Consider the following 23,662-nt stretch of genomic DNA (forward strand, 5'->3'; position numbering starts at 1 on the left):
GTCTAGCAAGGCCGGGTCCTTGCCAGACCGCTAAGACCGGAACCCAGCGGCTCTGAATTCGGACAGTCTAGCCTTCACCTCTACGGTGACCCGTAGGTCCCGTCACAGCCGTGGCGGCAGCTACACGCAAAGGAAAAATGCTAAAGCTAGCGAAAATGGATCAGGAATATTAAGGAGCTACAACTGCTTCACGTCCACCAGCAGCGTTTGTTCACAACCGTTTTCAGGTAAAGTAACTTTGTTTATTCTAGAAGCTTTCAGGACTTACATGTTAACTTTAGATGGTTTCATGTATGTTTTAAGCTACAGAATGAACTTGTTAAACGTACACAACACATTTCTACAGAGTATTATCATGCAGGTAATTAATATAAACCAAATGCATTATAAATGTTGAATGCTGTAGGATGTTATCTAATGTAAATTGGACCTTAGAACTTATTTAGCATCAAATGAGGGTAAAACGCTTAAAAAAACAGGCTTTTTAATAAAATAGCATTGAAGTGCAATGTGCATTTGTTTATTCAACTTAAGCCTAATAATGATTAGATCTGTCTTAAAAATGTAAATTCTCTGTAGTTTTCCCTGCTGCTTTTCTTTAAACTGAACAGAACCAGTGTACTGCAGGTTATATGTTTGTTTTACATTTTTCTATTTAAAAAAAACTCTTTTTTAATCTATTACAGGTCAGCATGCACTAGGGATGAGTACCGAATTCGGTACTTTTTAAGGTACCGACCGAATTCCATAGTACCGACCGAACACCGATTGACGTCATTTCAAACGGTGCCTCGTTTTGGTACTGCCAAGACAGTTGCGCATGCGCAAGAGCGTTATGTCGCCGGTCCCTGCGAGCCCGTTGTAAACAGAGCAAGCATGGTAGAAAGAACGCACGCTAAAGCTTGGGTCCACTTCACTAAATGTGATGGGTAACTGGGTGATGAAACTAGCGACAGACAACGATCTAAGTGAGACATCCTCATCTTAATCTGCTCCAGTAGGTAAATAAAATGTTTAAGATAACGTTACCTTGATTTGTTAGCTTCCGTTTCGCTATGGTGCGTTCGCTTTCTCCTCGGAACTCCGAATTTCCGACTAGAAGAACATGAACGCGCTCTAAAGTTTGGCTTTACTTTACTAAATGCGACGGGTGAATGGGTGAAGGTAAAACCAGCGACAACGATCTAAGTTTGAGGCATCATCGTTTTAATCTGCTCCAGCAGCTAAATAAACTGTTAAAGATAACGTTAACTTGATATGTTAGCTTCCATTGCCACCGTTGTTACCAGCTAATGGTGCGTTCGCTTTCTCCTCGGAAATTCTAACTTCCCAGTAGGAAAAATCAAATGAAAAAGGACGGCAAAAGGAATGAAGATACACAGTAAATTTAGTTCACAGTAAAGATGTTTGCTTCAGTTTAATTATCAGCTTATAAAACTACAAGGACGATGTTAAAATACAAACTTGTATGTTATTTATCGTGATATTTATCATATATGGTTATATATTGAGAAAAATATATATTTAATTATAAAAGAGAATTAAAATAATAAACACTCAAAAGTATCGAAAATTGGTACCGTTAAGTACCGGTATCGACTCGTAGGTACCGGGAATTAGTACCGGATCGATTCAAATGTCAAAGGTACCCATCCCTAGCATGCACTGTGCTGCACATCTGCCTCTGTGCTGGTGAAGTTGTGGGTCTGGAGGATGAGCGTGAGGAAGATGTGTGTGGAGGAGGTCAGTGGTGCTCTGTCCTGCAGGAGGTACCAGCAGACCACCACTACTGTTAACAGGCAAGTCATTCACAGAGATGTAACAGTCGTCGTCTGAGCCAGCCCAGCAGTCCCTGTAGATGGACGATGGAGTGGACAGTGAGAGGAAGCATCCCAAAGCTCTCTCTGCAGACCGTCCTGTTCTCTTCTGGCACTCACAGAGTACAGTCGCTTCCCTTTTTGCTCCCTTATCTTTTTCCCCAAGGCTCTTTGTCCCGTCTGCCTACAGAGCGCTTCTCTGCATTTTCTCTGGGAATCCCTATTTTTTAGAAATGGATTTAATTAATTGGTCATTCAACGCGATTGATAAGATCTTTTCCACGATGAGAACGGAAGAGGGGGCTCCCACCTGCCCTCAAGGGACACACGCAGCGGGATATGCGCTCGATTCCTGGAAGGTCTGGAGGATCGTTTGTCTCTCTCGGCTGTCCATTGAGGATGTCGAAGATGTGTGGATATTTGGCCTGATGATAACTGGATTTCTTCTGATTGGAGTGGGAGGATATCTGGTTTTCTGGAAATTTGGGAAGTCGGGAGCAATTGGAGTGCGACCCGCACCCACGGAAAGCACCGCCCAGGCGGATGCCTCACAGACTGGGACGTTACTCGAGGTGAACCGTAAGCTGGACAATGTCCTTGCTGCGTTGCTGGTATTAGTGCGCAAAATGGATGTCATCTCGGAGAGGGTCACTGGACAGTGTGGAGATGTTTAATACCTGGATTGGGTTCACTGGAGGACTTGAATGATCAATACAGACTTTAAAGCAGAGAGGAAAATTATCTCTGCCTGACCCAAACAAAGTCCTGTTATCCAATCTGACGCCATAGCGGCCTTGGAGTTGCATGCTACAACCCCCACGATGGAAGGAATGCAGACAGATGCTGTGAAAACCCTACCTACACCCCCACCTTCAGATTGTGGTCTCTGCAGCGAGTTCATCAAAATGCAGGAACTCAATGTGCTCTGTGCTTTCCCATGACCTCCCACCCACCTGTGGATACAGTTGGCTGAGCACCACACGGGATGCTCCCACTGAGGAAACCAGGATCCCCCCCCCCCCCCCCCCCCCTGGGTCTCATGTTGTGAACTGTGACGTTCGTGCTTATATGTTGAGGTGTTTTTTGCATAGTAGAGCTACTCCCTGCCGGGAGTAACTCTGTTCTGCCTTTTTTCCCTCCCCCAACTCTCTAATCCCCACTTCATCTACTGAAATGAGCGCCGTTATGGCTGCACTCATGGTCCGCCTGTATCTGTTCCGTCTACATATGTGTGTGTAACCTTGGTCAGGCTGTTCTGCGGAGTCAAGTTCCTATGCTCTGGTTTGCTGAAGCGCTGGCAATAAAATTCTCTCTGATTCTGATTCTCTGATGATGTTCCTCTGATCAGAAACGTCCAGCCACGGGTCTGCTCCAGCCCTCCATCCACGTCTGGATCCTCCTGCAGCAGATCCAGCTGCACTGTTAAAGACTTCCTGCTCACTCAGTTTAAATAAATGACCCGGGAAGAGTCACTCAGGTCAATCCTGCTTTAACCGTACGTAACTGGTCCAACTGGTTTTGATCTGTAAATAAGTGTAACGTATTATAAATAATCTTGTCTCCTTACCATCTTTTCATTTTCTGTTCATGTAACATGTTCAAAAACATCTAATAAAACTGGTGATAAAATCAATGACCAGAAAGAGTTATCAGTTAGTATTTGTTTTAATAAATGTGTTCAAATGTCAAACAGCTAAATACAGGGTATCTGCAGGTTTAAGGGAGCCAAATTTAAGACTTCTTAAGACCTTTTTTAAGGCAACTTTGACCAAATTTAAGCTACTTTTGAAATTAAATTTAAGCTACAATTTCTAGCTATTGCCTGGAACCGGTGCTAACCACATTGAAAAGTGGGATTAACCATCCAGTTACCATTAAACTTGCACTTCCCCATGGCGCAAGCTCCCACTAGCTTAACCAGCTAATGTGCTCATCTAAAATTAGTCCCCTTTCACAACCAACTGAATGTGTATGTGTACGGTTCTGCTTATGTAAGTATCATACACAAAAAATGCTGAATACTAACTAGAAATTCACCAAATTTAATAAACAAAATAATTTTGTTTATTGGGTCTTTGGTAATTTAAGACCTTTAAGGATTATCTGTCATTTTTAAGGATTTTTAAGGCCTTACATTTGGAAAAGCAAATTTAAGACTTTTTAAGGACCCGCGGATATCCTGTAAATAACATTAACATGATGACAGTAGAAGGCCTCTCTCCCAGGAGGACCACCAGGTGAAGCCTCTTCTGACCCTGGACACCTGCAGTCCTACAGAGAAAATCAGAGACCACAGGTGACAAAAAGGCAATAAACACATTTTTACATTTATACACATGAGAAGATAAAAATTATAGTCTTCACACAACTCCTCCTTGAACCGTCACCTTATCGTGGTGGAGGAGTTTGAGTGCCCTAATGATCCTAGGAGCTATGTTGTCTGGGGCACTTAGTGCCCCTGGTAGGGTCTCCCATGACAAATTGGTCTTAGGTGAAGGGTGAGACAAAGAACGGTTCGAAGGATCTTTCATGGCGGTTAAAACGAAGAGTCGGAGTACCCGGCCCGGAGGGTTACCGGGATCCCACCCTGGAGCCAGGCCTGGGGTTGGGGCCCGTGAGCGAGCGCCTGGTGGCCGGGCTTTCGCCCATGGGGCCCGGCCGGGCCCAGCCCGAACCGGATACATGGGCTCGTCCAACTGTGGACCCACCACCCGCAGGAGGAACATGAAGGGTCCGGTGCAATGCGAATCGGGTGGCAGACCAAGGCGGGAGCCTTGGCGGTCCAATCCCCGGACAAGAAAACTAGTTTTTGGGACATGGAACGTCACCTCGCTGGCGGGGAAGGAGCCGGAGCTTGTGGCAGAGGTTGAGCGGTACCGGCTAGATATAGTCGGACTCACCTCGACACATTGCATTGGCTCTGGAACCCGAGACCTGGAGAGGGGTTGGACACTCTACTTTGCTGGAGTTGCTCCGGGTGAGAGGCGGAGAGCTGGGGTTGGCTTTTTGTTAGCCCCGAGACTCTCTGCCTGTGTGTTGGGGTTTACCCCGGGGGACAAGAGGGTAGCTTCCTTGCGCCTTCGGGTCGGGGAACGGGTCCTGACTGTTGTTTGTGCTTATGGGCCAAATATCAGTTCAGAGTACCCACCCTTTCTGGAGTCCCTGGGACGAGTGCTAGATAGTGCTCCATCAGGGGACTCCATTGTCCTGCTGGGGGACTTCAATGCTCACGTGGGCAATGACAGCTTGACCTGGAGGGGTGTGATTGGGAGGAACGGCCCACCTAATCTGAACTCGAGCGGTGTTTTGTTATTGGACTTCTGTGCAAGCCGCAGTTTGGCCATAACGAACACCATGTTCGAACATAAGGATGCCCACCGGTACACTTGGTACCAGGGCAGCCTAGGTCACAGGTCGATGATAGATTTTGTAGTCGTATCATCTGACCTGCGGCCGTATGTTTTGGACACCCGAGTGAAGAGAGGGGCGGAGCTGTCAACTGATCACCACCTGGTGGTGAGTTGGATCAGATGGCAAGGGAACATGCCGCGTAGACCTGGCAGACCCAAACGCATAGTGAGGGTCTGCTGGGAACGCCTGGCAGAAGAACCTGTCAAGACGGTCTTCAACTCCCACCTCCGGCAGAGCTTTGACCACGTCCCGAGAGCAGTGGGGGACATTGAGTCCGAGTGGGCCTTGTTCCACTCTGCGATTGTCGAGGCGGCTGTTGCTAGCTGTGGTCGTAAGGTGGCCGGTGCCAGTCGTGGTGGCAACCCCCGTACCCGCTGGTGGACACCAGAGGTTCGGGGAGCCGTCAGGCTGAAGAAGGAGGCCTACAGGGCGTGGCTGGTCTGTGGGTCTCCGGAGGCAGCAGACAGGTACCGGATAGCCAAGCGGGGTGCAGCAGTGGCAGTTGCCGAGGCAAAATCTCGGGCGTGGGAGGAGTTTGGTGAGGCCATGGAGAAAGACTATCGATCGGCTCCAAAGAGGTTCTGGCAAACTGTCCGGCGCCTCAGGAGAGGAAGGCAGCAACTCGCTCACACTGTTTACAGTGGGGATGGGGAGCTGCTGACGTCAACTGAGGCTATAGTCGGATGGTGGAAGGAATACTTTGAGGAGCTCCTCAATCCCACCAATGCGCATTCCGAGGAGGAACCAGAGCTGGGAGGCCTGGGGATGGACTGTCCGATCTCGGGGGCAGAAGTTGCTGAGGTAGTCAAACAACTACACAGCGGCGGAGCCCCGGGGGCGGATGAGGTTCGTCCTGGGTATCTCAAGGCTATGGATGTTGTAGGGCTGTCATGGTTGACACGTCTCTACAACATTGCGTGGTCATCGGGGGCAGTTCCTAGGGAGTGGCAGACCGGGGTGGTGGTCCCCATCTTTAAGAAGGGTGACCTGAGGATGTGTTCCAACTATAGGGGGATCACACTCCTCAGCCTCCCGGGAAAGGTCTACGCCAAGGTACTGGAGAGGAGGGTCCGATCGATAGTTGAATCTCAGATAGAGGAGGAGCAATGTGGTTTTCGTCCTGGCCGTGGAACTGTGGACCAGCTCTATACCCTTGCAAGGGTGATGGAGGGGGCATGGGAGTTTGCCCAACCAATCCACATGTGCTTTGTGGATTTGGAGAAGGCTTATGACCGTGTCCCCAGGGGCACCCTGTGGGGGACGCTCCAGGAGTATGGGGTGGGTGGCTTTCTGTTAAGGGCCATTCAGTCCCTTTACCAGAGGAGCGTGAGTTTGGTCCGCATAGCTGGTAGTAAGTCGGATCTGTTCCCAGTGAGGGTTGGACTCCGCCAGGGCTGCCCTTTGTCACCGGTTCTGTTCATCACTTTTATGGACAGAATTTCTAGACGCAGCCGTGGTGTGGAGTGTGTCGAGTTTGGTGGCAGGAGAATCTCGTCTCTGCTTTTTGCGGATGATGTGGTCCTCCTAGCTTCATCCAGCTCTGACCTTCAGCTCTTGCTGGGTAGGTTCGCGGCCGAATGTGAAGCGGCTGGGATGAGGATCAGCACCTCCAAATCTGAGACCATGGTTCTCGACCGGAAAAGGGTGGCTTGCCACCTCCGGGTCGGGGGAGAGGTCCTACCTCAAGTGGAGGAGTTTAAGTATCTCGGGGTCTTGTTCACGAGTGAGGGTAGGAGGGATCGGGAGATCGACAGGCGGATCGGTTCGGCGTCTGCAGTGATGCGGACGCTGAGCCGATCTGTCGTGGGGAAGAGGGAGCTGAGCCAGAAAGCCAGGCTCTCGATTTACCGGTCGATCTACGTCCCAATCCTCACCTATGGTCATGAGCTTTGGGTAATGACCGAAAGAACGAGATCGCGGATACAAGCGGCCGAAATGAGTTTCCTCCGTAGGGTGGCCGGGCTCAGCCTTAGAGATAGGGTGAGGAGCTCGGACATTCGGGAGGGACTCGGAGTAGAACCGCTGCTCCTCCGGATCGAAAGGAGCCAGTTGAGGTGGTTTGGGCATCTGGTCAGGATGCCTCCTGGACGCCTCCCCGGGGAGGTGTTTCGGGCATGTCCTGCCGGCAGAAGGCCCCCGGGTCGACCCAGGACACGTTGGAGAGGTTACATCTCCAATCTGGTCCGGGAACGCCTTGGGGTCCTGCCGGAGGAGCTGGTGGACAAGGCCGGGGAGAGGACGGCCTGGAGCTCCCTAATTGGGATGCTGCCCCCGCGACCCGGACCCGGATAAGCGGAGGAAGACGAAGACAAAGACGAAGACGAAGAAGTCTTCACACAAACTTTTTACTTCATTATAACGTGTCAGCTGTGTAAATCCCTGAACATAAAACTACTTTTCACAGAAGAACTTCTGTGGTTGTGTGTAAACAGCTTCACTTTCCACTCGTGCGAGAATCCACGAGATCGGGGCACAGGGCCGGCTCTAGGTAATTTGGTGCCCAAGGCGAGACTGCCCATGTGCACCCCCCCCCCCCCCGCCCCCCCGTGCCTGCATGCCTCTCACCCAAACCCAAGTCCACCCACCCACCACACATTGGAAAAAGCAGCTCCACAGTTATTCTTTGGTTACTAATTTTTTATTTTAAATATTCACACGGCAACTCTTTAAAGTCAACAGCCTGAAGAATAAATGTAAGCTTGAAAGATAAGTAACCTGAGAATATTACAATAACCAACAACTCAAAATGTTGAGCAAACGTCATTGGAGGATGCAAAATCAAAAGCAGCATTAAACTGTGCAATCAAAAGCAAAACTCAAATATAAAAGTGTCATCATAAAGAAAGTTCTACTTTCCATTTTGTTCAACTGCTGTGGCCAGTCAGCAGGATCCATGGGGCCAGCAGCTCATACATGTTCACAGACATCTGTTGAAGCTGATGATGGTGTCTCTTCAGGCTGTTGGATTGGAGCATTGAGTCTGCTGGTGTTGGGTTCTTTTTCTGTGAGAAAATAAACACACACACACACACACACACACACACACACACACACACACACGCACACACACAGCAACTTAACCCTCTGATGCATGAATTACTTAACAACAGTGCCACTTTCATGTTCAATATTCCACAGTCATGTGCAGTGATGCTTTTCATTATTTTTAATGTTACTGGACTTTTTATTTTATTGATCTTTTTTTTAATCTGTTCTATGAAAACCTGAATAAAATGATCAAAAACAGGTGGAAGTGAGCGCATCCATGGGGAATATTTGAAAAAACTTATGTCTCACTCTCAGGTGCTCTTCAGCATCAAATAAATTTAGAATATGAGGAAGAAGAACCGGTGATCTGAGGCACTCTGAGGATTTCATTTATTAAACAAGGAAACGCCGAAGCGTTTCTGTACGACCTTCTTCAGGGCATAAACCTTTCTGCCCTGTAGATGACTCACTAATGTCACAAAAACTAATGTCCATCCTTTTTTTTTTACAAATTTACAGCCTTAAGGAGACAATTTCAGATGTGCATGTTCAGATTATTTAATATTCTCAATGCTAAATCAATGCTGCACTGATTGTGCCAAAAACAAGTGTCTGGTGTGGATTTAAATCAATTAATTTTGCATATCGATATATGTGATAAGCCGTTTAATTTGAAAAAGTCCGTTTCTACTGCTGATTACAAATAGCCTAACAAGTAACTTACTCACCTGGTTCCAGATGCTGAGATTGTAGCTCAGTAAATGTGCTGCTGCGTGATGCCTGGATGAAGACGCTGCAGCATAAATAAGAAAGAGACGGTATAAGATGTCATGTTGGGTTTGGGCAGTTCTCACTCCCTGCCAACACCGCTCGCCCGCTATTTCCCTAATAACACACGTTGTTCGTTTTTATTTCTACACTTTTTTTACTCACAAAGATTGTCAAGGAAGCGTGTTTGTCGTGTTCGTGTCAGATTAAACTGATCACAAAACACAGATTTACTTTCTTTATTTCGTTCTCCTCATCCAACCCCCATAAATCCCTGTGTGTCCCCCTGCAGCACTCCCGATGGACAACAGGCAAAACAAGACAAAAAAGTCTGACGTGTTGAGTAAAAACTGCTATTTTTAGCATATTTTTAGGGCCGACGTGTTGCTACCAGACGTACAGTGTGAGCAGTCAGGTCGCATGCGAGAACTGGGTCGTACAGTGTGAGCACATGACTCGTGAGATCTGCCCTGCGAGGAAGTCGTACAGTGTGAGCTGAAGCTGAGTGCTACGAGTGAAAAAGTCACACAGTGTACGCCCAGCTTTAGCTTAATAACAATGCTTCTTTGCTCCTTGTCCTTAAAACAAATGACAAGTTTAATTCGCCACACACACACACACACACACTTACACCCACCCACACACGGGAATAACTGGGACCTGCAAAACAAACTCCTTCTGGGTGATTTCTGCCTAAAATGTAATTTTAAAAACAAATATACAAACGAAAAATGTCTATAAACTGAACCGCTTTAAGCTTTTTAGGTTTCTATGGCATTTATAACGCATTTGGTTTCTATTAATTACCTACATGATAATAGCGGTCTGGCAAGGACTCGCCAAATGATGTCAATGCTAATTGGCATACGACGCAATGACGTCATCTTGTTTGCGTGATGACGTCACCACGTTTGCGTCATGACGTCACAGGTCTTGTAGAGTAAATCAAATAAAACCCACGTAATTTTAAAAATAATTATTTTATTTCTTTTTTAATACTTTATTAAAAATAAAAACCCCATAGAATACAAAACAGCAGCCTTTAAAACATCAAGGAAAGATGGCACAAAAATGTAAGGAATATTTATATTTTGTCTGAAGAGAATGGAACTCTTAAACACAAAAAATATTAAATTGGTAGGAATATATGTATGATTGAATTAAAATGAATTTTCTGTTGTAGTTTTCAAGTGCCTTGAGATGTATTCTTCTGTTGTGATTCAGTGCTATATACTGACCTATAAGATAATATAAATACATTTTGTTTTTGTTTGGTTTTGTTGTTTTTAGTACTTTTGTGTAAAAAGAAGCAGGTCGTATTTAGTATTCAGAAACGTTACATGCAAACTGCCAATGACTTACAGTATTATTCTGTTTTTTATAAAAGTTTTAAATGTGCTACGTTATTGAACTCATCATAGAGTTCCAATGTTCCTTGAATGCACCACAAGTGGTATGAGAAGCCATTTAATTTAATAATTAATTAATTAATTAATTATTTAAATTAGTTTTTGTTCTGGTTCAAGATATTTATTAAATTATATATTTGTTGGAATGTATTTGACATTTGATAAAAAGTAATAAAATTTCTATTAATTGATCACTCCTTTCGGATCATTTTAACGGATTTATTATTATTCAGTTTTTTTAAAGTAACAACATAGGATAAATTAATGGTGAGGGAAAACTGTAATACATAAAAATCATTTGAAGATAACAACAATAAAACAAGTATGTGCATTTAAAGCAGGATTACCCTGAGTAACTTCTCCTGGACCGTTTATTTAAATTTGGTAAACAGGAAGTCTTTGGCGGTGATAAATCTGCAGAACATGGATCCCTGAGATGGGATGGAGTGCTGGAACCGAGACTAGTGCCTGGACTTTTCTGGTTGGAGAGTGGAACATCACACAGGGTGGTCTGCAGAGGGTGCTTCTGGATGCATCATCTCACTGTCCACTGCATCGTCCATCCAAAGGGTTTGCTGGGCTGGCTCAATCAACGGCTGTCACATCACTAACATTCAGATATATGCAAAAGGAGATATATGGATTTATTAATATAATACGTGTAACTAGCAGATCAAAAGACTAAATGCTTTTTAAAATGAGAGATCCCTACATAAATTACTTGCCTGCTAACAGTGGTCTGGTGGTACCTCCTCCAGAGCAGACACCTCAAAAACAAGTTGGTCCCGCCACAGTGCACCACTGACGGCCTCCAAGCCAGCCTCTCCCTCATCTTCTGCAACATCATTCTCAGGTTCATCCTCCTGCGGCACAATGTCACCAGCACTGAGGCAGATGTGCAGAATGGTGCATGCTGTGATGACCTGGAATACAGACAAAACATAATTATATATTTAATTGTAAATCAAAGAATACATCCAACACTGGACTGTGTGTTAACTTACATGAGGTACAAAGGTGTGGTGCACCTCCAGCGCTTTCAGGAAGATGGTCCTGAACCTGGTCTTCATCATTCCAAAAGCACGCTCTATGATGCAGCATGCCTTGGAATGATGGCTGTTGAAGCGCTGGGCTCCCACACCTGGAACCACCCGTTTGTAGGGGGTGATGAGGGGGAGTGGATGTTGGAGGCAGGGGTACCCTCCATCTGCAAGGATGAAGTGTCCTGGAGGAGGATAGGCAGACTGCCTGTACAGTGGGCTATGGCAGAGCGCCCTGAAATCATGGACCGACCCAGGCCAGCCCAGCCCACATAGGTGTCAATAGAGTGGCCCTGATGGTCACCAACTGCCTGTAAAAATGTTTAAATTAATGCTTTTTTAAAAAGAGATACAGGCATTAGGCTTAAGATAAAAAGGACAATAAACATTAATATTTCAATGCTATTTTATGCAGAATACAAACTTTATGCACACAAAGAAGCATGAAGATCAAATAAATTTTTATTAGTAAATTAAAATTTATTTAGGCAATATTATTTATCTACTTGTTAGTATGTTCTATAGTAATTTGTACTTTTAGCCACAGGTCTTTCAGTTGCTTAAAAGATAAATGAAGCTAGCTAAGTTAGCATATGATTCCTGAAAGCTGGTTCACTAAACAAAATATATATATAACCTGGATATGGTTGCTTCTCAGCCTTAAATAACGTCGGCGACGGAGATTAAGCAGGTCATTAACTAAAAAGTATAAAAGGAAAAAACAACAGATTTCTGGATCCATTTTCCCAGCTTGTTAGCCTGTTTGCCGCTGTCATGGTAGCTAAGCAACTGGACCTGGGGGCGGGAATAAAACGAGGCTAGTACTGTCCGAATTCAGAGCCGCTGACTTCCGGTTTTAGCAGTCTTGCAAGGACTCGGTCTTGCTAGACCGGCGAGGACCCGTACTCACAAGCATCCTTCCTCTGGATTCGGACACAGCCCATGTGTGAGTGCGACGCTGGTGCCAGCCGAGCTCGGCTGCCGAAATGCGGCAGGATGGCGGAACGAGCGGTCGCCTTTATGTAGCTCCGGTGGCTATCTCAAATAATGGACTTGTGAAAGAAACCCCACAAAAAGTTTGATTGGCCAATGGGGGTAGCGTGATCATGCTGCAAGCACATGCGCAGATCATTTTCTTTCTGATCCTCTGGAAGGAAGGACGGTCCTGTCACTTCAGATGCCTCGCTAATCTGCAGGTAAAGTCTGCTACAAAGTTGTAGTCAAAGTAGCTGAGGGGGGTCAGAAATGTCACCAGATTTGTCGCTAGGCGCTTTTTTTGAAAAAAAGCCGTTAAGGGGGTCTGAAAAGTCGTTAGAAATGGTGACAAAGCCGCTAAGTTGGCAACACTGATTCCTGCCTGTGGACTGCTCTTTCACATAATCACGTTCGGCAGAACAACTTCCGGTTCAAAAGGCCAACAGAATCATCATCCAATCACTGATGCCTGTTGTTGCAGCATTGGTACCTACCTTTTCCGGTTTGTGTTTTGTTTTTGTGGTTTTCAATTTGGTTTTGCGTTTAGTGAATTTGTTGTTGCATTTTTCAATTTGTTGTGCATTTAGTGATTTGTTTTTGCATTAAATGGTTTTTTGTTGCGTGTTTCAATTTGTTGTTGCGTTAAGTGATTCGATTTTGTGGTTTGCACTCCAGGGCCACCGTAAGAAACAAATGTAAAATTAAACAAATTTTTTATTAAACGGTGCACAACTAAGGACGTCCCAAACTGGGAGATGGGGGTGGGGGTGGGGGGGTGGTGGGGGGGACTGGGGACTGGGGACTGGACCTGCAAGTAGATTCTGAATTAGTAGGAGGTCTGGTGGTTTGATGGTACGTGGGGAGGAGAGTTAGGTCTGAGGTGGCAGGATCCAAGTGTCCAGTGGGGTCGAGATAAGGGTTCCTGAGAGGAGTGGATGAGCAGTGGTGAAATGGGCTGTGCGGAGGAAGATGCAGGCTGAAGAAAGGTCCAGGAGTATGGCTGAAAGTGTGGAGTTGATTAGGGTCTGAGAAAAACAAGAAGCAAACAACAGGTAGAGTGATCAATAATATGAGTAGAGTGGAGACTGTGTGGAGACTGCGTGGCAGGAGAATATCCAACTGGAGATACCCGTGTGGAGTAATCAACCGGCACTGAGCAGTGGTCTCCCTCCCTTTTAAGCCAGCAGTGGCTGATGATGAATCTGCTGCAGCTGGTCCCGTTCAGACACCGCTCACCTGGAATGAATGCTAGTGGCTGATTAGAGAATGAGCTCATGTCAGACCATGACAACAACAGGAATAAAAATAAAGGACAATAAAGAAAAAAGGAAGTACAGTGAACAAAATTATGTACGTGCTAGAAATATTTAAAATATTCATCTGAATTTACCACATTTTAAAAAGTAAAAACTAAATACTGTCTTGATTTGGAAATGGGTAGAAAGCCGGGTCAGGGATGAGGTCCTGCCCCAAGTGGAGGAATTTAAGTATCTCGAGGTCTTGTTCGCGAGTGAGGGAAAACTGGAGCGTGAGATCGATAGGCGGATTGGTGCTGCATCTGCAGTGATGCGTGCGTTGTACCGGTCTGTCGTGGTGAAGAGAGAGCTAAGCCAGAAGGTGAAGCTCTTGATTTACCGGTCGATCTACGTTCCTACCCTCACCTATGGTCACGAGCTTTGGGTAGTGACCGAAAGAACGAGATTGTGAATACAAGCGGCTGAAATTAGTTTTCTCCGCAGAGTGGCTGGGTTCTCCCTTAGAGATAGGGTGAGAAGCTCGGTCATCCGGGAGGGGCTCGGAGTAGACCTGCTGCTCCTCCACATCGAGAGGAGCCAGTTGAGGTGGCTCGGGCATGTGGTAAGGATGCCTCCTGGACGCCTCCCTGGTGAGGTTTTCTGGGCACGTCCAACCGGGAGGAGACCTAAAGGTAGACCCAGGACACGGTGGAGGGACTATGTCTCTCACCTGGCCAGGGAACCCCTTGGGATTCCTCCGGAGGAGCTGGCCCAAGTGGCTGGGGAGAGGGAAGTCTGGGCCTCTGGCTTTAGGCTACTGCCCCCGCAACCTGACTCCGGATAAGCGGATGAAAATGGATGGAAAACTAAATACTGTGTAAAAATAAAAAAAAAGACTAGCAGAAAATTTAGAGTTGGAACATAATGAGTCAGTATTTAAAGTTCCATATAGATTCTGCATGATTTCAGCCGTGAAACAGATGTGAATCTTCCGGAGTCTCATATTTAGATTATTTTGGAGTCAAGTATTTGACTAACGGGTATAAAGTTTCGCATTTCTGTCTGATAGATGGGGGCGGTAAACGGCCAACAGGATTTTCTGTTTATTAACTTTTTGAAAGAAAATATCTGCTTGATTTTTTTTTCGTACCAGGAACAAATCTCTTTTTGAAAGTCTTTGTATGATAAATAAGATAAATGAACAGCAACTCTCAGTATTTCCTCAAAATGAGTCTGTTGTCTTCAGTGCCACCTTTAGATGTCTGCTACCTCTAAATAATTCAACCTGCAGAGGTACCAGGAGCAGAGACACTGGTGATGCATTTTACATATTCTGATGCTAATCTAACATTGTGGCGTTGCTGCTCAGTGAACTTCCTTCTAGTTTTGCTATCATTTTGCACATTTGTGCAAATGAGTATCCTCCTAATCACAAATGATGTAAAAGTTTGAACCAGCACATCTTATACTGATGTTACATTTTATGTTAACTAAAAATTTCATTACATGTTATTTTAGTGAATGCTTTTTCATGCAGGCTGAACATGAAATAGTGTCCTGCACCTGTTTCCTGCATTGGCTTCTGATAGAAAGTAGACAGAATAATACTCGCTTCAAAAACTCCTGACAGATCTACGTCACATCTTGGCTCACGACAGTTAAGACTGTTGAACGATTTAGTGTCCATGAAACAGCAATGAATGTTTCAGCTAGTAGAAGCTAACCTTTAGCTTTAGCAACTTCACCACGCAGCAGAACTCCTCCAGGCTTGAGTTATTTGTGGAGATAAACCATCCATGTTTGCAAAGCAAACAGAGTCTGTAGTAGAGTCATATTGCTGTTAGCCAATCAGAGGCAAGATGTCCAAATTTCAGGTAATAGGTATCCAAATCCTGCTGTCTGAAGCAACTTTCTCTTCTGGCTGCCTTCTACTAAAAGAAGCATCTGAGCTTATTTTGTCCCAAAGTCATTCATTCCTACTAGAGACCACTGCAAATGTGTAAAATATGTTAGAAAACTTGATCTTTAAATTTGCTTTAAGACCGAATAAACCCACTTTGCCCTTCCGTGACTAGCCATCAGCTCATCAGTCAGAACTTTATTTTTCTCCAAATCATTTTAACAGCGATCTCTTTAGGTGAGATACTAATTGTTTATAACCTTTTCACAGAACTCCACTTCGAAAGACTCAAAAGAGAATTTGCTGCTGTGTTTTTTAAACAATATATTTTATTTAGAATATAAGGTTTGTTTGCTGTGGCGTCTCCCAGAGGTTTGAAATCAGCTATTACATATCTGACATCCACTCATGTTGTCATTTTCTCTGCTGGTATCCGTGGTGAAGTCATATCTACAAGCCAAAGGTGTGTCCTCGCCACAGAAACATACCGCTTATCAGCTTATTAAAGTGCATAAACTCCCCACGCCTGTCAGGCCTGAGGCATTAGATTTAGTTCAGCGGGATCACTATGGTAACAGGACTACAGAGGATTGGACATGTCACTCTGAGCTCATTCAGAAAAAACTGTCCCTGAGAATATGTGGGCAAGTCATCGTCTCCTTCGGGCCAAAAAAACAAGTTTTGAGAGATCTAAGAGTGGCTGGTTAAACATTATGTAAAAAAGTGTTGCTTCATCAGTTGTCAAGTCAGTTGAAAGCAAATTCAGAATGTCAGATATAATATCTCTCACCACTGTCAGTGCACCCCAGGGCAGCTGTAGCTACATCGTAGCTCATCCCCACCAGCGGGTGAATGTGTGTGTGAATGGATGATTGTGTTGTGAAGTGCCTTGGGGGTCGTAGAACCCTAAGAAGGCGCTATACAAATACAGGCCATTTACCAGTTACCATTTAATAAAATATACTAAAACCAAAGCATAAAGCTACTCTAAAAGTACTAGACGCAGAGTCATCAAACTTCAACTGAGAACCAAACTAAAACATGATTAAACAGCTATTACCGTAAAACAGATCGAGACCCCCATTAATGTTCCCCATTGGTGTCATTTCTGGCCTGCAGAGGGCTCCAGAGTGCTGTTCAGTGTGACGTTTCTCAAGTTTCTGGCTCAAGAATCACTGAAACCAGCCAGAAAACAATAAGCTAAAACAGCAAATTTGGAAAACAAGTGAGCTTAAAACATTTTTTTCATGTCTTTTAGCAATGCTCTAACGTATAAATTTGCAGTTGGAATAAAAAAAAAAGAGTAAAGTGATTCTCTTGCATTTAGATTGCATTTGTTCAAAAACCTCCGCCAGTGACACGTTTGAGACCAAAAGCAACTCTTGGACCGTCCAGTTATTGGCTCGTCAAACCGCCGCTCTTGCACACTTTCCTGGGTCCTCCATTCATTATGTACTGGCATATTTAGCAGCAAAGAAACACTGGTGCAAGAGGGATTTGGGGTTGGGGTAAGGTGTCCAGAGCAGGGGAGGGGGTTGGTTGAATAGGGCAATCATGAGGTATGCTCCACCATATGAGAGGCAGCAGGGGCAATTCTAGGGTCTGACTTTATGGGTGATCAGCACCCAGTGAACAGCTGGCTGCAACTGACTACCTGGAACCCCACCCCCCAAAAAAAGATTAAAAGAAAAGAAAATTCTGTGTTTTGACAGAATTTGCGTCCATAAATAGATTTTGGTTTAACGTCCTCAAGATGAAGGAGGGAAAACTGAATAGTTCTGTGAAACAGATCAGACTTCTTCACAGAATCCTAGAATTACACAGAACAAAGATCTCTGGCAACAATAGGATACTCACTACAGAAGGCTGACTTAAAAATGTTGGAGTGAACAGAAGCCCACTGTAATCAGAACGCTGAAGATCACAAAGAAGAAACAAAAGAATTGTAGAAAGTGTTGAAGGGGTGGATGCTTCTCCATGTTTTTGTTTTTTTCTCTATGTAGCGGAGGCAAATTTATGATTTATCTGTTATGACCAGGAAGATGTAATATTCTATATAAATATAAAATATTAACCTGCGAGGTCTATATTGTAATTATTCAGAAGATTCTAGGATTTAATTCAGATCTAGATCTTTTTTGCTTTTTCAGTGATCAACCACTTCGTGTTACTTCAAGAAAGAGTCAGGCTTATAAAATTAAGACTTTATTTTACAAACAATTTAAAACATGACTAATTAATTAAGCATTGTGAGTACATGTAACTAAACGTGCTGAAGGAACCTGTGTGTGAGTGCGATATCAGTCAGAGCTTCCTTATCAAAGTAAGCTGAGTTCTGGTGAAAAGAATTTTGTTTGCTCTAAGGCAGCGGTTCCCAAACTTATTTAGCCGCGCACCCCCCAGCCCCCACATCAGGGCATGGCAATATATATATATATATATATATATATATATATATATATATATATATATATATATATATATATCAGACGTCACACTAAACAGTCACTCGACAGACAAGGTTAAACAAATATGATCAACCTTTTCCCCCATCACTTTCATTTTTATGTTTATGTATAATGTATTTTTTTAAAGTAATTAATAAACATTCAATATCATTACAATTTCCTTTGATTTAATTTTAAATCAACATTTAGAGTGCCCAGGTAGCACATAAACAATGCAATTTAACGGTTTTCTTAAAATAGGAATGTTTAACCTGTGGCCAGAGCTCTCTCCTTCCTTCTGCTCTGCGTAAACCTGAACTGGTCACCTACTTGTGCGTAATCAAATATCTATAGGGGAAAAGATGGAAAAGCTATAGCCATGAGGTTCACTTTTGCCTCAGACCGACTTATTGCTGTTTTATGGTGTGGCTGAATCTGCGATCCGCTGCCATACTGGAATAACAAATGCTGCAGTAACATGATTTGTGATCAGGTTCATGAGGAGTCACTGGCTGCAGCGGACCCGACTTTAATACATCATCCCAAAATAGAAGCTAATATCTTAATTTGACCTTGAATGAAAAATGTTGTTATAAAACCTCTTAAAAGTTTTTATCACAGAGGAGGCAGCGCTCATTTCTGCCTTCAGTCTGACGGCGTGGTGCAGCGTGCGCTTGCTGAATCAGTATCACCACCTTCAGATTTCTCCAACATGTTAAAAATGATCAAATACGGAACATATCTTGCTACTGACAGCGTGCGCAGGTCAGAGTGCTGAAGCTAAGTGCTGGCGCATTATTATTATGAAGCTAGGGCACATGCGGAGGACACACACACACACAAGCAAAAATACTTGTTTTCAATTGCATTTATTGGGCCCACTTACTTTTTCATTGGCCCAGCCACAAATGAGTTTCTACGCTAATGGTGACTTTTGACAGACTTCTCTGAGCTCCACAGCCATTACACTTTTCACCTCGCGCACCCCCTAGCGGCAGCTCGCACCACACTTAAGGAATCCCTGCTCTAAGGTATAACGTGGTTATCATCAAAAGAACATTCAGACGCAATCTGTCATGTCTACTTCACCCGTTTCAGAGAGACCCTCTTAGTGGATCAGAAAGTCACAGGGGCCGGCTAACCGCTGGCACCGGAGGGCTGTAGAATACCGAGGTACCGACTCTTCAGTCCAGAGATGTCTCGGGTCACAACAGTCAGGATGGAACCCTGCGTGTGGAGGACTCTTAAGGAGTCTAACAGTATCAGTATTGCTTATGCAGGAACTGTTTGTTCATCAGCTTTGCAGGTGCAAAAAGGTTTTGACGACGTGTCAAAATCTTTGATGGTTAAAGAGGTTTTGCTACAGATGGCCGGTCTGAGCGATTCTCTAGAACTGTTGAATCTCTCAGATTTATCTAGGTTTAAGGTTTAGCTGTTATGATTTGGACAGCCAATCAGAGGCTGACAAGTTTGAGAGATGTTACCAAGACAACTCAGAAACACACCCTCTTGATACAGGATGTTCTGACTGGTTTAATACGATGTGTGTCAGGGTTTTACTTAGCCGTACTTGTTATGTGTGAGTGCAGGTGTGAAAACCTGTCGTCTAAACATGTTGAACACATGGCAGTCTTAGTAGACATCATACAATAGCATCCATTCAGTGAGCACAGATTAATGAAGCATTTCATTATACTATAATTATTATAAGTAGTAATAAACAAATGTTTAATGATTATCTAGATTATGAGTCATATAAAAAGTTCATATTGATTTGTTTAATCATTCTTGAATTTAGCAGCTGATTCGTCCTGGAGTTCTTTCTTCTGGAGGCAGACAGATGGGACCTTGACGAAAGAAAGTTATTGTTTATCTTTCAGACTAGCAGAGTCTGTGAATTCCAGCTGGTGTGAAGGCAGACTCATTTACGGAACACATGTAATGTTGTGTCTCCTTTCTGACCAGATGTTGAAGAGATGGTGAAAAGGTCATGCTGTACCTAAACTGACCATTGCTGGACACACTACATCTATTTGAGACTCAAAATCTGATCAAACCTGGTTACAAAAGAAATGTACTACAAAATGCAGCAGACAAAGAAGTGACGTAGGTGTCATCAGTCTGATTTATACATGAATAAATATTTGATCTGAACAGCCAGGAGAAACAGGCCCTGCAGACTGACTAAAGGGATGCAGGATGGAGAGCTATTGTCTTGTGATGGCTGCAGAGATGGAGAGGTTGTAATTCAGACTGTGTTCCAATCTTTAAGCCTGTGATTGGTGTTATGTCTTGACTGCCAGAATGCTGTCAGCAATAGAAACCCAGTGAGTGATTGGGTTGGGGGTCCAGCTCGCTGTCTCTGCACACCGCTGTTCTCTTTTAGCTTTAATTACACTGACCAGAGTGGAGAATTTACCTCTGTCAGCCTCTCTGCCCTGTTGCCCCGTTTTATTCTTTTATCTTCCCCTGCAGAGTTTCACATTTGCTCTTTTGGCCGATGAATCCCAGCGTCCTCCATGTGAGCTTTGTTGACTGTGTGTGTGTTTTCTCTCTCCAGATGAGGTGACGATGGAGGAGGTTGGTCAGGCCCAGCTGAGGGCCGGAGAACTCATCATCATAGTTGTGGTGCTCGTCATGTGGGCAGGTAATCTTCCTCTTCAGCATTGCTCATTTATCACTGCACACCTCTGGAGAAAATGCTGCCTGTAGAGCAAATAAGCTCTCTGAGTGAGTTCCCGTCGGGGGGTGGGGGGTCATTTCTCTGCGATCGGTGTTTTGGTCCCTGATGTCCTTTAGGCATGATGTCAGGATACTGTGTGTTTCTTGGAAGATGACTTGGCCCCCAAAATGTCTCGAAACAGCCCTGGGTGTGTGACTGAGTTTTGAAGGTGATCTGAATTGTATCAGATGTATAAATATTACACGTGTATAACTTATTGTTTTATACAGGTAAAAACGTGTAGTGGAGATAAATCTACCTACATTTTACTTTGTTTTCTTGTTTTTATTGAACTATGTCCTGTCCTGTCTGTCTCTCATCTTCCTACATCTCCTCTAAACTCTCCAGAAAAACTGCTGCCTGGATTCTTACTTTTTCACCTCATCGGTTACTTTTGAGCAGATCAAAGGGATCTCCTGACCGCAAAGTGGAGAGCGTGTTTTGATGCGTCAGTGAGGTGAAATCACCGCAGCACAGGTGATGAGCTCCGCCGCGGCAGAGCGCTTCAGGCACAAATAAGACAGAAAGTAGAGAACATGTGTGGACATGAACGATCGTGTGTTAATTATAGTTTTTTGGTTGTGCCACTTTGAGAATGGACCGTGTGCTGGACGCAGCAGCCTGGAGCGCTGCGCAACAACGATCAGCGCTGTGCCGCTCTCTGTGCTCTCTGCTCAGAAGAGTCCATAAATGATGTCATATAGGTAGAAAACTTTTTTCCGGCTCCCCTGGATGTGTAGGATATCCAGCTCCCCCATAATTCGATCCCTGCTCCTGGATGAAAAGCCGGACATTTTCATCAATACAAGAACCCGCAGTCCGGACGCCCCAGACAGAGAGTGAAAAGTGGACATGTCCGGGGAAAACAGGACGTACGGTCACCATAGTACTCATAAAGCAGGAAATTACAGATACAGTATTTTTGCTCGTGCCCTTGCTGCCCTGGGCCCTTTAGAGTTCGTGGGCCCTGGGCAATTGCCCAATTGCCCATATGGTTAATCCAGCCTTGCGGTCCAGTCCTCCAAACAACACCAGCAGGCGGTTAAGTGGGTTAAGTGTCTTGCCCAAAGACACAATGATGGCAACAGACTGAGCGGAGCTCAAAACTGCAACCTTCTGATTACGGGGCGAGCGCTTGATTCCTGCCACCGTTGCCCCTAACAACACTTTTATATAACCAGGGGAAACCCGGGTGTGCACTCACCAAGCAAATACTTTTCAGATCATCACATCTACTGCTTTTACTTCCGGCTGCGGACATTTTCTCCCTTTAGACATAACTTTTACCGGCATAAACATTAATATATGATGTCTGGTTAGCGATAGCTTGTTCAAACAGCGGCCAGCTCCGGACTCTAATTGGTTCTTTTTTCGCTTAGTCCCACCTGTTCTATTTGCTGATCTATTATTTTTTCACGTCTTTTCTGTTTTCAAATTATTCATCATTGAAAATGTCAGTCAACATTCTTCATAATTTTGTCATTATTGGTGTTTATGTGTTCTTTTTGTTTTAGTTCGTGAAAATGCATTCGTTTTGAAAAAACCCCGAAAACATTTAGTCAGTGAAATTAAGACTGCTTTTAATGGTAACAAACTTTGTTTAGCTGTAAAGGCAGGGCCAAAGCCAGGAGAATGTTGAACCTGTCAGTGTTTCTGGAGAGGTAAGAAGGCAGTTTGGGTGATGTGATTTGTCCTAAATAAATAGTGGAATTGTTCATAAAATTCATTGTTAGACATTTCTCAGGATCTTGTCATTGAAAGTTTGAAATAAGTTGATAATTGTAAAATATTTTAAGGTCTAAGCCTAGCTTATTGAGGATGAAAGTCTCTGAAGACAGTTTGAAGCTTAGTGGCACCACACCTGAGGACAGAGAAGGGTTGGTATTGTCAACTGTAATAGAGCACAAAGCAGGAAGACAACCATGGGGTTGGGGACACAGGTAGATGTAGATGCTTTGGCTTGAGTGATCACCTTAAACAACTGAGAATAACTGGCAGAGGATAAACAGGAGAGGGAGCACAGAGGCTGATGTGGTGCCTAAACCACTTTTTCTTTGCTTAAGGCATTAGTCAGGGTGGTAGATCAAGGAGCCAACCTACACTTTTGGCCAAGTATAGTAAGCCCTAAAAATGTTTTGCCTTTCTCCTTAACTAAGAAATGTTTGAGCTTGAGTTCTTTTAGCTTGACTCCCATATGAGAATGTATCCCTGGTTCTCTAAGCTGGGCTTATGCTGCTTGTAGATAAGAAACCAGGCCTTCCCAAGTTATCCATACTGCTAGTGTCATTGGCTACTATTTACAGCAAAGCTTTCTGTTTAGAGCTTTTCTTTGCTAAAACAGGCCTGAACGATGTTGAAACAAAGTGGCTAAGCACATTCATCTCAGTAATAAAGGTGTTTTATTTTATTTATAGAATGTCATATTACACAAACCTGAGCTGTTTTTCACAGTGAACGACAAATAACATAGAAGAAATATTCTCTGTCCTTGTTTACCTCACTGTTAAATGTAACACCCGTAAGACCCCTTGTTACGGCTGGTGGCTTTGTACACTTAGTTTTGTTTGCCTTCTATGTGTTGTTTACAGGTTGTGTTGCAGCTGCAGCATTTCCCCAGCTGGTTTTGCCATTTGGACTATATCCCAGATGATCCCCCCATTAAAATGTTACGACCCGCCTCTGCCAGGTGCAAGAGAAGTACCATTTTAAAATAACCTGATGTAAGAAAAAGTTAAAAGTTAATGATGTAGTTTAGCCATTATTGGCAAACATTTATTTTTCTTCACTGAGTTTGAGGGGAAAAAAAAAACAAAATATCACTAAACAAATACATCTACTAACTTTTAACAGTTTCTTACATCTGGTTATTTTAAAATGTAACTTCTCTTCCTCCTGGGTGATCCAAGTCGTAACACCCTTTCCATTGAAAAAGCCAAAAATATCTACCTCC

At 44.1% G+C, this 23,662-nt stretch overlaps 1 protein-coding gene across 3 annotated transcripts in view; it reads left to right on the forward strand.

The window, feature by feature from the left end:
• Window positions 1–23,662, forward strand: part of fndc5b (fibronectin type III domain containing 5b) — a 56,543-nt gene that overhangs the window by 19,404 nt on the left and 13,477 nt on the right. For all 3 annotated transcript variants that reach the window (XM_070556203.1, XM_070556202.1, XM_015976819.3), the window contains one exon: window positions 20,551–20,637. In XM_070556203.1, coding sequence (XP_070412304.1) covers window positions 20,551–20,637 — 87 coding nt within the window. The remainder of the gene's footprint in view (window positions 1–20,550; window positions 20,638–23,662) is intronic.

This window comes from Nothobranchius furzeri, chromosome 11 (assembly GCF_043380555.1).
Source record: "Nothobranchius furzeri strain GRZ-AD chromosome 11, NfurGRZ-RIMD1, whole genome shotgun sequence".
Classification (NCBI taxonomy): Eukaryota; Metazoa; Chordata; class Actinopteri; order Cyprinodontiformes; family Nothobranchiidae; genus Nothobranchius; species Nothobranchius furzeri.